The 16176-nt window shown below is 44.2% G+C and overlaps 2 protein-coding genes across 2 annotated transcripts in view; both read right to left on the bottom strand.

The window, feature by feature from the left end:
- Positions 1 to 16176, bottom strand: part of col6a3 (collagen, type VI, alpha 3) — an 83028-nt gene that overhangs the window by 46291 nt on the left and 20561 nt on the right. The window contains exons 8-21 of the mRNA XM_055879175.1: positions 16141 to 16153; positions 15397 to 15996; positions 14664 to 15260; positions 13890 to 14554; positions 10836 to 11337; positions 10127 to 10726; positions 9221 to 9820; positions 8485 to 9081; positions 7752 to 8375; positions 6870 to 7469; positions 5713 to 6027; positions 4522 to 5121; positions 3365 to 3679; positions 2174 to 2797 (exon numbers count right to left, since the gene is read on the bottom strand). Of these exons, the coding sequence (XP_055735150.1) occupies positions 2174 to 2797; positions 3365 to 3679; positions 4522 to 5121; positions 5713 to 6027; positions 6870 to 7469; positions 7752 to 8375; positions 8485 to 9081; positions 9221 to 9820; positions 10127 to 10726; positions 10836 to 11337; positions 13890 to 14554; positions 14664 to 15260; positions 15397 to 15996; positions 16141 to 16153 (7252 nt within the window). The remainder of the gene's footprint in view (positions 1 to 2173; positions 2798 to 3364; positions 3680 to 4521; positions 5122 to 5712; positions 6028 to 6869; positions 7470 to 7751; positions 8376 to 8484; positions 9082 to 9220; positions 9821 to 10126; positions 10727 to 10835; positions 11338 to 13889; positions 14555 to 14663; positions 15261 to 15396; positions 15997 to 16140; positions 16154 to 16176) is intronic.
- Positions 2720 to 7480, bottom strand: LOC129821399 (collagen alpha-3(VI) chain). Its single transcript, XM_055879037.1, has 6 exons — positions 6870 to 7480; positions 6137 to 6733; positions 5428 to 6027; positions 4522 to 5121; positions 3789 to 4385; positions 2720 to 3679 (listed from the first exon to the last, which is right to left on the bottom strand). The coding sequence occupies exons 1-6, from the start codon at positions 7390 to 7392 to the stop codon at positions 3000 to 3002; spliced, it is 3597 nt and encodes a 1198-aa protein (XP_055735012.1). The 5' UTR covers positions 7393 to 7480; the 3' UTR covers positions 2720 to 2999.

Raw genomic sequence — 16176 nt, 5'->3', positions numbered from 1 at the left:
AGTTATGAGTGAGGAGAAAAACTGCTCCTGGACGCTGGGGAGGTCAGTGAATTCAGAAACAGACTGGGAAAAACTAGGATCAGTGGCAATCCTTTGAACCTCTCTGCTGGAATTTCTGGTTCCAATGCCAAAGATCAAGACCCCACTCTCTTTCAGGGCAGAAGCTGGTATGTCAACATTATCACTGGACCTTCCCCCACTCAGCAGTATCAGCATCTGAGAGACGCCCTCTTGGCTTCTGCTTCCAGAGGAGGCAGTAAGGACGTTGTCCCTTACGTATTGGAGGGCTGCCCCAGTGTTAAGGGGTCTACCTCCTCTGTGCCTCAGACTTCTCACAGTGTTAAGAATGTCCTCCTTTGTGGTGTATGTGTTCAGATAGAAATTAACTTCTTGATCTCTACCGTACTGGACAACAGAAACGCGGTCTTTGTCTCCTCCCACATTGAGTTTCCCCACTACTCTCTGAACAAAATCACGCATTGCTGGGAATCCATTCCTTGTGCCATCAGAACCATCCACAAGGAATACCACATCCTTTCTGGAGGTGTCATGATCAACTGAGAAAATAAATAGATTATGTTAACTTCTTCAGGCTGCAGGGTGAATATTGAAAAAACTGGAAAATATGTGCACATTTTCAAACGGCCTCTTAAGAAATTTTTGATTTTACAATATGCATATATTTACTACTATTGGATAGATAACAGTCTGTAGTTTCTAAAAACGTTTGAATTATTTCTCTAAGTGGAACAGAACTATTTTTACAGCCATTTTCCCAGCCAAATTGAGATTTCCAAAATGCGATGTGTCTCTTTAAGACCTTGTCTATACAAGGTCATGACACTTAGGACCGTAGAAACACGTCATACGCCTTCATCTGGGTGTAATGCGGAAGTGAGAGTTGAAAGGAGTCGAATATCTCTTCCATGGACTGAATACCACATCTTCTTGTGAGACCTGCGCAGTTTAATTTTTTTTCGGGCGCGAGGCAGAATCTGGACTCGGCTCCTGGAATCCGCTCGTTAAAGGTGAATATGACCTCTGCCTACGATATTATTTGATACATGTCACAAAATCATCCTAAAGTATGTTTTTTCAATATACTTTAATTATATTATTGCAATTTATTCTGGACTTTAGATGTCATGCGACGGAAGAATTTTTTGAAGAAAGACAGATTAGCGCCGCACGGCCGTTGTGCTTGCTAACCAAAGAGGGAAATATTTTGTTCTGGAACCCAACTAAAGACTTTACTGGACAATGGACCCCGTTACAACATTCTGATGGAAGATCAACAAAGATAAGGACCCAATTTGGGATGCTTTTTCATATATCTGTCGAACTGTGCTATGCTAGCGCTTGACTAGAATCAATGCTGCCGTATGCTAGCTAATGTTGTAAGCCAATATAACGATATATTGTGTTTTCGCTGTAAAACACTTCAAAAATCGGAAATATTGGCTCTATTCACACGATATTTGTCTTTCATTAGCTATCCACCATATGTTTTTCTGAAATGTTTTATGAGGTGTAATTAGTAGTTGACGTTGGTGTCTGTATTTTCTCTGGCTACTCCCGTCTGATTTCAGACTGTAGCTATGCTGTAGCAATGATGGGAGCAGTAATGTAAAACTGATTTATAGCTAAAATATGCACATTTAATGAACAAAACATAGATTTATTGTGTAACATGTTATAGGACTGTCATCTGAGGTAGTTTTTTCTAGGTTCTTTAGGTTGGTTTTAGGTTATTTAGGTTGGCTTGTGCATGCTACTTGAATCATAATTCATACATCATAATCATAATCATACGTGTCTGTCCACTTTTGTATTTGGTGGTGAGCTAACATAAATATATGTGGTGTTTTCTCTGTAAAACATTAAAAAAATCGGACATGTTGGCTGGATTGACAAGATGTTTATCTTTCAAATGCTGTATTGGACTTGTTAATGTGTGAAAGCTAAATATTTAAAAAAAATAGCTTTTGAATTTCGCGCCCTGCACATGAGCTGGATGTTGTCATATTTGTACCGACGTCGGGAGAGCCCGCCTAACAGGTTATTCAGACTGTTGAAATGTGGGGCTTGTGGTCAAATTACACCATTGTTTCTAAGACTCAGCTGACATTTTACTAACACTTCCTGACTCTCAATTAACAGTGATGACACATACCTAAATCTGTTGTCGATTCTGGCGTAATGTCAATAACAACTGCCTCCACCGAGGACAGAAGTTGCTGCTGGATGTTTGGAAGGTCAGTGAAGTCAGAGACAGACAGAGCGTAACTGGGATCATGTGATATCCTCTGCAATTCTCTGCTATCAGAGCTCCTTGTTCCAATTCCAAAGATCAAGACCCCAAGCTCCTTCAGAGCAGAAGCTGGAGTGTCAACATTGTCAGAGGACCTTCCACCACTCAGCAGAATCAGTAACTGTGGAACACCTTCAGTGCGTCGACTTCCGGAGGAGGCAGTAAAGACATTGTCTCTCACGTACTGGAGAGCTGCTCCAGTGTTGAGAGGTCTCCCACCTTTGTGTCTCAGACCTCTTACAGTGTCGAGAATCTCTCCTTTTGTTGTGTATGTGTTCAGATAGAATTGGGCGGCTGGATCTCTACTGTACTGGACCACAGCCACGCGATCTTTGTTCTCATCCACACCGAGTGTCTCCACTACTCTTTGAACAAAGTCCCGCATTGCTGGGAATCCACTCCTAGTGCCATCAGATCCATCCAGCAAGAACACGACATCCCTCCTGGGAGCCTGACTCTCAACTAGAGAATGTGAATGTTCAGAAAAAGAGTTTTATTAAATGATGCATAGGTAAGGGAAACACAGGACAAAGCTGCTCTCTTCACATGACAGTCATCCCTTTCCCTAATCTCAAACAACCATTCAAAGAAAGTGGAAATGTGTGCATTGGACTGAGTGCTATCATAGAGAACATTCCTAGAGAGGTACGAAATAAATCCAACATGAAAGGCCTCGGGATGCATCTACCTAAAATGTCAAAGCTATCAAATACTCAAATCCTGATGTAAGAGTGCAAATGGAACTGATCAAAACCATATTTTTCTTACCTAGGATTGTTGGTGTCATGGTTGTGACCTGTACAATGACAGTGCTCATAGCAGAAAGAAGCTGCTGTTGGACGTTGGGGAGGTCAGTAAATTCAGACACGGAAAGAGCATAACTGGGGTCATAGGATATTTTTTGTAATTCTCTGCTATCAGAGCTCCTTGTTCCAATTCCAAACACCAAGACACCAAGCTCCTTGAGAGCAGACGCTGGTGTATCTACATTGTCAAAGGACCTTCCACCATTCAGCAGTATCAGAATCTGTGGAACACCTTCAAGGCGCCTACTTCCGGAGGAGGCAGTAAAGACATTGTCCCTGACATACTGGAGAGCTGCCCCAGTGTTGAGGGGTCTCCCTCCTTTGTGCCTCAGGCCTTTTACGGTGTCCACAACATCTTCCTTGGTTGTGTAAGTGTTCAGATAGAAGTGGGCCTCTGATTCTCTGCTATACTGGACCACAGAGACTCGATCTCTGTTCTCCTCCACAGTGAGTTTCTCTACCACTCTTTGAACAAAGTCACGCATTGCTGGAAAGCCAGTCCTAGTGCCATCAGAACCATCCAGCAGGAATACTACATCCTTTCTGGCAATGCTTTGGTCCACTAAGAGTTTCAGAAACAAAACAGAAAATATGTTAACATTGCTTCAATGAACCTGAGACTGAAATATGTGTGTTGCTTTAGTTGTCCTAGATAACGCATCCGTTCTTACCTACGACTGTCGGGGTTATGGGTGTGGCCTCAACTTGTACAGTTATGAGTGAGGAGAAAAACTGCTCCTGGACGCTGGGGAGGTCAGTGAATTCAGAAACAGACTGGGAAAAACTAGGATCAGTGGCAATCCTTTGAACCTCTCTGCTGGAATTTCTGGTTCCAATGCCAAAGATCAAGACCCCACTCTCTTTCAGGGCAGAAGCTGGTATGTCAACATTATCACTGGACCTTCCCCCACTCAGCAGTATCAGCATCTGAGGGACGCCCTCTTGGCTTCTGCTTCCAGAGGAGGCAGTAAGGACGTTGTCCCTTACGTATTGGAGGGCTGCCCCAGTGTTAAGGGGTCTACCTCCTCTGTGCCTCAGACTTCTCACAGTGTTAAGAATGTCCTCCTTTGTGGTGTATGTGTTCAGATAGAAATTAACTTCTTGATCTCTACCGTACTGGACAACAGAAACACGGTCTTTGTCTCCTCCCACATTGAGTTTCCCCACTACTCTCTGAACAAAATCACGCATTGCTGGGAATCCATTCCTTGTGCCATCAGAACCATCCACAAGGAATACCACATCCTTTCTGGAGGTGTCATGATCAACTGAGAAAATAAATAGATTATGTTAATCAGACTGTTGAAATGTGGGGCTTGTGGTCAAATTACACTGTCGTTTCTAAGACTCAGCTGACATTTTACTAACACTTCCTGACTCTCAATTAACAGTGATGACACATACCTAAATCTGTTGTCGATTCTGGCGTAACGTCAATAACAACTGCCTCCACCGAGGACAGAAGTTGCTGCTGGATGTTTGGAAGGTCAGTGAAGTCAGAGACAGACAGAGCGTAACTGGGATCATGTGATATCCTCTGCAATTCTCTGCTATCAGAGCTCCTTGTTCCAATTCCAAAGATCAAGACCCCAAGCTCCTTCAGAGCAGAAGCTGGAGTGTCAACATTGTCAGAGGACCTTCCACCACTCAGCAGAATCAGTAACTGTGGAACACCTTCAGTGCGTCGACTTCCGGAGGAGGCAGTAAAGACATTGTCTCTCACGTACTGGAGAGCTGCTCCAGTGTTGAGAGGTCTCCCACCTTTGTGTCTCAGACCTCTTACAGTGTCGAGAATCTCTCCTTTTGTTGTGTATGTGTTCAGATAGAATTGGGCGGCTGGATCTCTACTGTACTGGACGACAGCCACGCGATCTTTGTTCTCATCCACACCGAGTGTCTCCACTACTCTTTGAACAAAGTCCCGCATTGCTGGGAATCCACTCCTAGTGCCATCAGATCCATCCAGCAAGAACACGACATCCCTCCTGGGAGCCTGACTCTCAACTAGAGAATGTGAATGTTCAGAAAAAGAGTTTTATTAAATGATACATAGGTAAGGGAAACACAGGATAAAGCTGCTTCCTTCACATGACAGTCATCCCTTTCCCTAATCTCAAACAACCATTCAAAAAAAGTGGCAATGTGTGCATTGGACTGAGTGCTATCATAGAGAACATTCCTAGAGAGGTACGAAATAAATCCAACATGAAAGGCCTCGGGAGGCATCTACCTAAAATGTCAAAGCTATCAAATACTCAAATCCTGATGTAAGAGTGCAAATGGAACTGATCAAAACCATATTTTTCTTACCTAGAATTGTTGGTGTCATGGTTGTGACCTGTACAATGACAGTGCTCATAGCAGAAAGAAGCTGCTGTTGGACGTTGGGGAGGTCAGTAAATTCAGACACGGAAAGAGCATAACTGGGGTCATAGGATATTTTTTGTAATTCTCTGCTATCAGAGCTCCTTGTTCCAATTCCAAACACCAAGACACCAAGCTCCTTGAGAGCAGACGCTGGTGTATCTACATTGTCAAAGGACCTTCCACCATTCAGCAGTATCAGAATCTGTGGAACACCTTCAAGGCGCCTACTTCCGGAGGAGGCAGTAAAGACATTGTCCCTGACATACTGGAGAGCTGCCCCAGTGTTGAGGGGTCTCCCTCCTTTGTGCCTCAGGCCTTTTACGGTGTCCACAACATCTTCCTTGGTTGTGTAAGTGTTCAGATAGAAGTGGGCCTCTGATTCTCTGCTATACTGGACCACAGAGACTCGATCTCTGTTCTCCTCCACAGTGAGTTTCTCTACCACTCTTTGAACAAAGTCACGCATTGCTGGAAAGCCATTCCTAGTGCCATCAGAACCATCCAGCAGGAATACTACATCCTTTCTGGCAATGCTTTGGTCCACTAAGAGTTTCAGAAACAAAACAGAAAATATGTTAACATTGCTTCAATGAACCTGAGACTGAAATATGTGTGTTGCTTTAGTTGTCCTAGATAACGCATCCGTTCTTACCTACGACTGTCGGGGTTGTGGGTGTGGCCTCAACTTGTACAGTTATGAGTGAGGAGAAAAACTGCTCCTGGACGCTGGGGAGGTCAGTGAATTCAGAAACAGACTGGGAAAAACTAGGATCAGTGGCAATCCTTTGAACCTCTCTGCTGGAATTTCTGGTTCCAATGCCAAAGATCAAGACCCCACTCTCTTTCAGGGCAGAAGCTGGTATGTCAACATTATCACTGGACCTTCCCCCACTCAGCAGTATCAGCATCTGAGGGACGCCCTCTTGGCTTCTGCTTCCAGAGGAGGCAGTAAGGACGTTGTCCCTTACGTATTGGAGGGCTGCCCCAGTGTTAAGGGGTCTACCTCCTCTGTGCCTCAGACTTCTCACAGTGTTAAGAATGTCCTCCTTTGTGGTGTATGTGTTCAGATAGAAATTAACTTCTTGATCTCTACCGTACTGGACAACAGAAACACGGTCTTTGTCTCCTCCCACATTGAGTTTCCCCACTACTCTCTGAACAAAATCACGCATTGCTGGGAATCCATTCCTTGTGCCATCAGAACCATCCACAAGGAATACCACATCCTTTCTGGAGGTGTCATGATCAACTGAGAAAATAAATAGATTATGTTAATCAGACTGTTGAAATGTGGGGCTTGTGGTCAAATTACACTGTCGTTTCTAAGACTCAGCTGACATTTTACTAACACTTCCTGACTCTCAATTAACAGTGATGACACATACCTAAATCTGTTGTCGATTCTGGCGTAACGTCAATAACAACTGCCTCCACCGAGGACAGAAGTTGCTGCTGGATGTTTGGAAGGTCAGTGAAGTCAGAGACAGACAGAGCGTAACTGGGATCATGTGATATCCTCTGCAATTCTCTGCTATCAGAGCTCCTTGTTCCAATTCCAAAGATCAAGACCCCAAGCTCCTTCAGAGCAGAAGCTGGAGTGTCAACATTGTCAGAGGACCTTCCACCACTCAGCAGAATCAGTAACTGTGGAACACCTTCAGTGCGTCGACTTCCGGAGGAGGCAGTAAAGACATTGTCTCTCACGTACTGGAGAGCTGCTCCAGTGTTGAGAGGTCTCCCACCTTTGTGTCTCAGACCTCTTACAGTGTCGAGAATCTCTCCTTTTGTTGTGTATGTGTTCAGATAGAATTGGGCGGCTGGATCTCTACTGTACTGGACGACAGCCACGCGATCTTTGTTCTCATCCACACCGAGTGTCTCCACTACTCTTTGAACAAAGTCCCGCATTGCTGGGAATCCACTCCTAGTGCCATCAGATCCATCCAGCAAGAACACGACATCCCTCCTGGGAGCCTGACTCTCAACTAGAGAATGTGAATGTTCAGAAAAAGAGTTTTATTAAATGATACATAGGTAAGGGAAACACAGGATAAAGCTGCTTCCTTCACATGACAGTCATCCCTTTCCCTAATCTCAAACAACCATTCAAAAAAAGTGGAAATGTGTGCATTGGACTGAGTGCTATCATAGAGAACATTCCTAGAGAGGTACGAAATAAATCCAACATGAAAGGCCTCGGGATGCATCTACCTAAAATGTCAAAGCTATCAAATACTCAAATCCTGATGTAAGAGTGCAAATGGAACTGATCAAAACCATATTTTTCTTACCTAGGATTGTTGGTGTCATGGTTGTGACCTGTACAATGACAGTGCTCATAGCAGAAAGAAGCTGCTGTTGGACGTTGGGGAGGTCAGTAAATTCAGACACGGAAAGAGCATAACTGGGGTCATAGGATATTTTTTGTAATTCTCTGCTATCAGAGCTCCTTGTTCCAATTCCAAACACCAAGACACCAAGCTCCTTGAGAGCAGACGCTGGTGTATCTACATTGTCAAAGGACCTTCCACCATTCAGCAGTATCAGAATCTGTGGAACACCTTCAAGGCGCCTACTTCCGGAGGAGGCAGTAAAGACATTGTCCCTGACATACTGGAGAGCTGCCCCAGTGTTGAGGGGTCTCCCTCCTTTGTGCCTCAGGCCTTTTACGGTGTCCACAACATCTTCCTTGGTTGTGTAAGTGTTCAGATAGAAGTGGGCCTCTGATTCTCTGCTATACTGGACCACAGAGACTCGATCTCTGTTCTCCTCCACAGTGAGTTTCTCTACCACTCTTTGAACAAAGTCACGCATTGCTGGAAAGCCATTCCTAGTGCCATCAGAACCATCCAGCAGGAATACTACATCCTTTCTGGCAATGCTTTGGTCCACTAAGAGTTTCAGAAACAAAACAGAAAATATGTTAACATTGCTTCAATGAACCTGAGACTGAAATATGTGTGTTGCTTTAGTTGTCCTAGATAACGCATCCGTTCTTACCTACGACTGTCGGGGTTGTGGGTGTGGCCTCAACTTGTACAGTTATGAGTGAGGAGAAAAACTGCTCCTGGACGCTGGGGAGGTCAGTGAATTCAGAAACAGACTGGGAAAAACTAGGATCAGTGGCAATCCTTTGAACCTCTCTGCTGGAATTTCTGGTTCCAATGCCAAAGATCAAGACCCCACTCTCTTTCAGGGCAGAAGCTGGTATGTCAACATTATCACTGGACCTTCCCCCACTCAGCAGTATCAGCATCTGAGGGACGCCCTCTTGGCTTCTGCTTCCAGAGGAGGCAGTAAGGACGTTGTCCCTTACGTATTGGAGGGCTGCCCCAGTGTTAAGGGGTCTACCTCCTCTGTGCCTCAGACTTCTCACAGTGTTAAGAATGTCCTCCTTTGTGGTGTATGTGTTCAGATAGAAATTAACTTCTTGATCTCTACCGTACTGGACAACAGAAACGCGGTCTTTGTCTCCTCCCACATTGAGTTTCCCCACTACTCTCTGAACAAAATCACGCATTGCTGGGAATCCATTCCTTGTGCCATCAGAACCATCCACAAGGAATACCACATCCTTTCTGGAGGTGTCATGATCAACTGAGAAAATAAATAGATTATGTTAATCAGACTGTTGAAATGTGGGGCTTGTGGTCAAATTACACCATCGTTTCTAAGACTCAGCTGACATTTTACTAACACTTCCTCACTCTCAATTATTAACAGTGATGACACATACCTAAATCTGTTGTCGATTCTGGCGTAACGTCAATAACAACTGCCTCAACCGAGGACAGAAGTTGCTGCTGGATGTTTGGAAGGTCAGTGAAGTCAGAGACAGACAGAGCGTAACTGGGATCATGTGATATCCTCTGCAATTCTCTGCTATCAGAGCTCCTTGTTCCAATTCCAAAGATCAAGACCCCAAGCTCCTTCAGAGCAGAAGCTGGAGTGTCAACATTGTCAGAGGACCTTCCACCACTCAGCAGAATCAGTAACTGTGGAACACCTTCAGTGCGTCGACTTCCGGAGGAGGCAGTAAAGACATTGTCTCTCACGTACTGGAGAGCTGCTCCAGTGTTGAGAGGTCTCCCACCTTTGTGTCTCAGACCTCTTACAGTGTCGAGAATCTCTCCTTTTGTTGTGTATGTGTTCAGATAGAATTGGGCGGCTGGATCTCTACTGTACTGGACCACAGCCACGCGATCTTTGTTCTCATCCACACCGAGTGTCTCCACTACTCTTTGAACAAAGTCCCGCATTGCTGGGAATCCACTCCTAGTGCCATCAGATCCATCCAGCAAGAACACGACATCCCTCCTGGGAGCCTGACTCTCAACTAGAGAATGTGAATGTTCAGAAAAAGAGTTTTATTAAATGATGCATAGGTAAGGGAAACACAGCACAAAGCTGCTTCCTTCACATGACAGTCATCCCTTTCCCTAATCTCAAACAACCATTCAAAAAAAGTGGCAATGTGTGCATTGGACTGAGTGCTATCATAGAGAACATTCCTAGAGAGGTACAAAATAAATCCAACATGAAAGGCCTCGGGAGGCATCTACCTAAAATGTCAAAGCTATCAAATACTCAAATCCTGATGTAAGAGTGCAAATGGAACTGATCAAAACCATATTTTTCTTACCTAGAATTGTTGGTGTCATGGTTGTGACCTGTACAATGACAGTGCTCATAGCAGAAAGAAGCTGCTGTTGGACGTTGGGGAGGTCAGTAAATTCAGACACGGAAAGAGCATAACTGGGGTCATAGGATATTTTTTGTAATTCTCTGCTATCAGAGCTCCTTGTTCCAATTCCAAACACCAAGACACCAAGCTCCTTGAGAGCAGACGCTGGTGTATCTACATTGTCAAAGGACCTTCCACCATTCAGCAGTATCAGAATCTGTGGAACACCTTCAAGGCGCCTACTTCCGGAGGAGGCAGTAAAGACATTGTCCCTGACATACTGGAGAGCTGCCCCAGTGTTGAGGGGTCTCCCTCCTTTGTGCCTCAGGCCTTTTACGGTGTCCACAACATCTTCCTTGGTTGTGTAAGTGTTCAGATAGAAGTGGGCCTCTGATTCTCTGCTATACTGGACCACAGAGACTCGATCTCTGTTCTCCTCCACAGTGAGTTTCTCTACCACTCTTTGAACAAAGTCACGCATTGCTGGAAAGCCAGTCCTAGTGCCATCAGAACCATCCAGCAGGAATACTACATCCTTTCTGGCAATGCTTTGGTCCACTAAGAGTTTCAGAAACAAAACAGAAAATATGTTAACATTGCTTCAATGAACCTGAGACTGAAATATGTGTGTTGCTTTAGTTGTCCTAGATAACGCATCCGTTCTTACCTACGACTGTCGGGGTTATGGGTGTGGCCTCAACTTGTACAGTTATGAGTGAGGAGAAAAACTGCTCCTGGACGCTGGGGAGGTCAGTGAATTCAGAAACAGACTGGGAAAAACTAGGATCAGTGGCAATCCTTTGAACCTCTCTGCTGGAATTTCTGGTTCCAATGCCAAAGATCAAGACCCCACTCTCTTTCAGGGCAGAAGCTGGTATGTCAACATTATCACTGGACCTTCCCCCACTCAGCAGTATCAGCATCTGAGAGACGCCCTCTTGGCTTCTGCTTCCAGAGGAGGCAGTAAGGACGTTGTCCCTTACGTATTGGAGGGCTGCCCCAGTGTTAAGGGGTCTACCTCCTCTGTGCCTCAGACTTCTCACAGTGTTAAGAATGTCCTCCTTTGTGGTGTATGTGTTCAGATAGAAATTAACTTCTTGATCTCTACCGTACTGGACAACAGAAACGCGGTCTTTGTCTCCTCCCACATTGAGTTTCCCCACTACTCTCTGAACAAAATCACGCATTGCTGGGAATCCATTCCTTGTGCCATCAGAACCATCCACAAGGAATACCACATCCTTTCTGGAGGTGTCATGATCAACTGAGAAAATAAATAGATTATGTTAACTTCTTCAGGCTGCAGGGTGAATATTGAAAAAACTGGAAAATATGTGCACATTTTCAAACGGCCTCTTAAGAAATTTTTGATTTTACAATATGCATATATTTACTACTATTGGATAGATAACAGTCTGTAGTTTCTAAAAACGTTTGAATTATTTCTCTAAGTGGAACAGAACTATTTTTACAGCCATTTTCCCAGCCAAATTGAGATTTCCAAAATGCGATGTGTCTCTTTAAGACCTTGTCTATACAAGGTCATGACACTTAGGACCGTAGAAACACGTCATACGCCTTCATCTGGGTGTAATGCGGAAGTGAGAGTTGAAAGGAGTCGAATATCTCTTCCATGGACTGAATACCACATCTTCTTGTGAGACCTGCGCAGTTTAATTTTTTTTCGGGCGCGAGGCAGAATCTGGACTCGGCTCCTGGAATCCGCTCGTTAAAGGTGAATATGACCTCTGCCTACGATATTATTTGATACATGTCACAAAATCATCCTAAAGTATGTTTTTTCAATATACTTTAATTATATTATTGCAATTTATTCTGGACTTTAGATGTCATGCGACGGAAGAATTTTTTGAAGAAAGACAGATTAGCGCCGCACGGCCGTTGTGCTTGCTAACCAAAGAGGGAAATATTTTGTTCTGGAACCCAACTAAAGACTTTACTGGACAATGGACCCCGTTACAACATTCTGATGGAAGATCAACAAAGATAAGGACCCAATTTGGGATGCTTTTTCATATATCTGTCGAACTGTGCTATGCTAGCGCTTGACTAGAATCAATGCTGCCGTATGCTAGCTAATGTTGTAAGCCAATATAACGATATATTGTGTTTTCGCTGTAAAACACTTCAAAAATCGGAAATATTGGCTCTATTCACACGATATTTGTCTTTCATTAGCTATCCACCATATGTTTTTCTGAAATGTTTTATGAGGTGTAATTAGTAGTTGACGTTGGTGTCTGTATTTTCTCTGGCTACTCCCGTCTGATTTCAGACTGTAGCTATGCTGTAGCAATGATGGGAGCAGTAATGTAAAACTGATTTATAGCTAAAATATGCACATTTAATGAACAAAACATAGATTTATTGTGTAACATGTTATAGGACTGTCATCTGAGGTAGTTTTTTCTAGGTTCTTTAGGTTGGTTTTAGGTTATTTAGGTTGGCTTGTGCATGCTACTTGAATCATTATTCATACATCATAATCATAATCATACGTGTCTGTCCACTTTTGTATTTGGTGGTGAGCTAACATAAATATATGTGGTGTTTTCTCTGTAAAACATTAAAAAAATCGGACATGTTGGCTGGATTGACAAGATGTTTATCTTTCAAATGCTGTATTGGACTTGTTAATGTGTGAAAGCTAAATATTTAAAAAAAATAGCTTTTGAATTTCGCGCCCTGCACATGAGCTGGATGTTGTCATATTTGTACCGACGTCGGGAGAGCCCGCCTAACAGGTTATTCAGACTGTTGAAATGTGGGGCTTGTGGTCAAATTACACCATTGTTTCTAAGACTCAGCTGACATTTTACTAACACTTCCTGACTCTCAATTAACAGTGATGACACATACCTAAATCTGTTGTCGATTCTGGCGTAATGTCAATAACAACTGCCTCCACCGAGGACAGAAGTTGCTGCTGGATGTTTGGAAGGTCAGTGAAGTCAGAGACAGACAGAGCGTAACTGGGATCATGTGATATCCTCTGCAATTCTCTGCTATCAGAGCTCCTTGTTCCAATTCCAAAGATCAAGACCCCAAGCTCCTTCAGAGCAGAAGCTGGAGTGTCAACATTGTCAGAGGACCTTCCACCACTCAGCAGAATCAGTAACTGTGGAACACCTTCAGTGCGTCGACTTCCGGAGGAGGCAGTAAAGACATTGTCTCTCACGTACTGGAGAGCTGCTCCAGTGTTGAGAGGTCTCCCACCTTTGTGTCTCAGACCTCTTACAGTGTCGAGAATCTCTCCTTTTGTTGTGTATGTGTTCAGATAGAATTGGGCGGCTGGATCTCTACTGTACTGGACCACAGCCACGCGATCTTTGTTCTCATCCACACCGAGTGTCTCCACTACTCTTTGAACAAAGTCCCGCATTGCTGGGAATCCACTCCTAGTGCCATCAGATCCATCCAGCAAGAACACGACATCCCTCCTGGGAGCCTGACTCTCAACTAGAGAATGTGAATGTTCAGAAAAAGAGTTTTATTAAATGATGCATAGGTAAGGGAAACACAGGACAAAGCTGCTCTCTTCACATGACAGTCATCCCTTTCCCTAATCTCAAACAACCATTCAAAGAAAGTGGAAATGTGTGCATTGGACTGAGTGCTATCATAGAGAACATTCCTAGAGAGGTACGAAATAAATCCAACATGAAAGGCCTCGGGATGCATCTACCTAAAATGTCAAAGCTATCAAATACTCAAATCCTGATGTAAGAGTGCAAATGGAACTGATCAAAACCATATTTTTCTTACCTAGGATTGTTGGTGTCATGGTTGTGACCTGTACAATGACAGTGCTCATAGCAGAAAGAAGCTGCTGTTGGACGTTGGGGAGGTCAGTAAATTCAGACACGGAAAGAGCATAACTGGGGTCATAGGATATTTTTTGTAATTCTCTGCTATCAGAGCTCCTTGTTCCAATTCCAAACACCAAGACACCAAGCTCCTTGAGAGCAGACGCTGGTGTATCTACATTGTCAAAGGACCTTCCACCATTCAGCAGTATCAGAATCTGTGGAACACCTTCAAGGCGCCTACTTCCGGAGGAGGCAGTAAAGACATTGTCCCTGACATACTGGAGAGCTGCCCCAGTGTTGAGGGGTCTCCCTCCTTTGTGCCTCAGGCCTTTTACGGTGTCCACAACATCTTCCTTGGTTGTGTAAGTGTTCAGATAGAAGTGGGCCTCTGATTCTCTGCTATACTGGACCACAGAGACTCGATCTCTGTTCTCCTCCACAGTGAGTTTCTCTACCACTCTTTGAACAAAGTCACGCATTGCTGGAAAGCCAGTCCTAGTGCCATCAGAACCATCCAGCAGGAATACTACATCCTTTCTGGCAATGCTTTGGTCCACTAAGAGTTTCAGAAACAAAACAGAAAATATGTTAACATTGCTTCAATGAACCTGAGACTGAAATATGTGTGTTGCTTTAGTTGTCCTAGATAACGCATCCGTTCTTACCTACGACTGTCGGGGTTATGGGTGTGGCCTCAACTTGTACAGTTATGAGTGAGGAGAAAAACTGCTCCTGGACGCTGGGGAGGTCAGTGAATTCAGAAACAGACTGGGAAAAACTAGGATCAGTGGCAATCCTTTGAACCTCTCTGCTGGAATTTCTGGTTCCAATGCCAAAGATCAAGACCCCACTCTCTTTCAGGGCAGAAGCTGGTATGTCAACATTATCACTGGACCTTCCCCCACTCAGCAGTATCAGCATCTGAGGGACGCCCTCTTGGCTTCTGCTTCCAGAGGAGGCAGTAAGGACGTTGTCCCTTACGTATTGGAGGGCTGCCCCAGTGTTAAGGGGTCTACCTCCTCTGTGCCTCAGACTTCTCACAGTGTTAAGAATGTCCTCCTTTGTGGTGTATGTGTTCAGATAGAAATTAACTTCTTGATCTCTACCGTACTGGACAACAGAAACACGGTCTTTGTCTCCTCCCACATTGAGTTTCCCCACTACTCTCTGAACAAAATCACGCATTGCTGGGAATCCATTCCTTGTGCCATCAGAACCATCCACAAGGAATACCACATCCTTTCTGGAGGTGTCATGATCAACTGAGAAAATAAATAGATTATGTTAATCAGACTGTTGAAATGTGGGGCTTGTGGTCAAATTACACTGTCGTTTCTAAGACTCAGCTGACATTTTACTAACACTTCCTGACTCTCAATTAACAGTGATGACACATACCTAAATCTGTTGTCGATTCTGGCGTAACGTCAATAACAACTGCCTCCACCGAGGACAGAAGTTGCTGCTGGATGTTTGGAAGGTCAGTGAAGTCAGAGACAGACAGAGCGTAACTGGGATCATGTGATATCCTCTGCAATTCTCTGCTATCAGAGCTCCTTGTTCCAATTCCAAAGATCAAGACCCCAAGCTCCTTCAGAGCAGAAGCTGGAGTGTCAACATTGTCAGAGGACCTTCCACCACTCAGCAGAATCAGTAACTGTGGAACACCTTCAGTGCGTCGACTTCCGGAGGAGGCAGTAAAGACATTGTCTCTCACGTACTGGAGAGCTGCTCCAGTGTTGAGAGGTCTCCCACCTTTGTGTCTCAGACCTCTTACAGTGTCGAGAATCTCTCCTTTTGTTGTGTATGTGTTCAGATAGAATTGGGCGGCTGGATCTCTACTGTACTGGACGACAGCCACGCGATCTTTGTTCTCATCCACACCGAGTGTCTCCACTACTCTTTGAACAAAGTCCCGCATTGCTGGGAATCCACTCCTAGTGCCATCAGATCCATCCAGCAAGAACACGACATCCCTCCTGGGAGCCTGACTCTCAACTAGAGAATGTGAATGTTCAGAAAAGGAGTTTTATTAAATGATACATAGGTAAGGGAAACACAGGATAAAGCTGCTTCCTTCACATGACAGTCATCCCTTTCCCTAATCTCAAACAACCATTCAAAGAAAGTGGAAATGTGTGCATTGGACTGAGTGCTATCATAGAGAACATTCCTAGA

Source organism: Salvelinus fontinalis, chromosome 23 (genome assembly GCF_029448725.1).
Source record: "Salvelinus fontinalis isolate EN_2023a chromosome 23, ASM2944872v1, whole genome shotgun sequence".
Lineage (NCBI taxonomy): Eukaryota > Metazoa > Chordata > Actinopteri > Salmoniformes > Salmonidae > Salvelinus > Salvelinus fontinalis.
The sequence above is the reverse complement of the archived record's forward strand: the minus strand, read 5'-3'. Positions and strand labels throughout refer to the sequence as shown.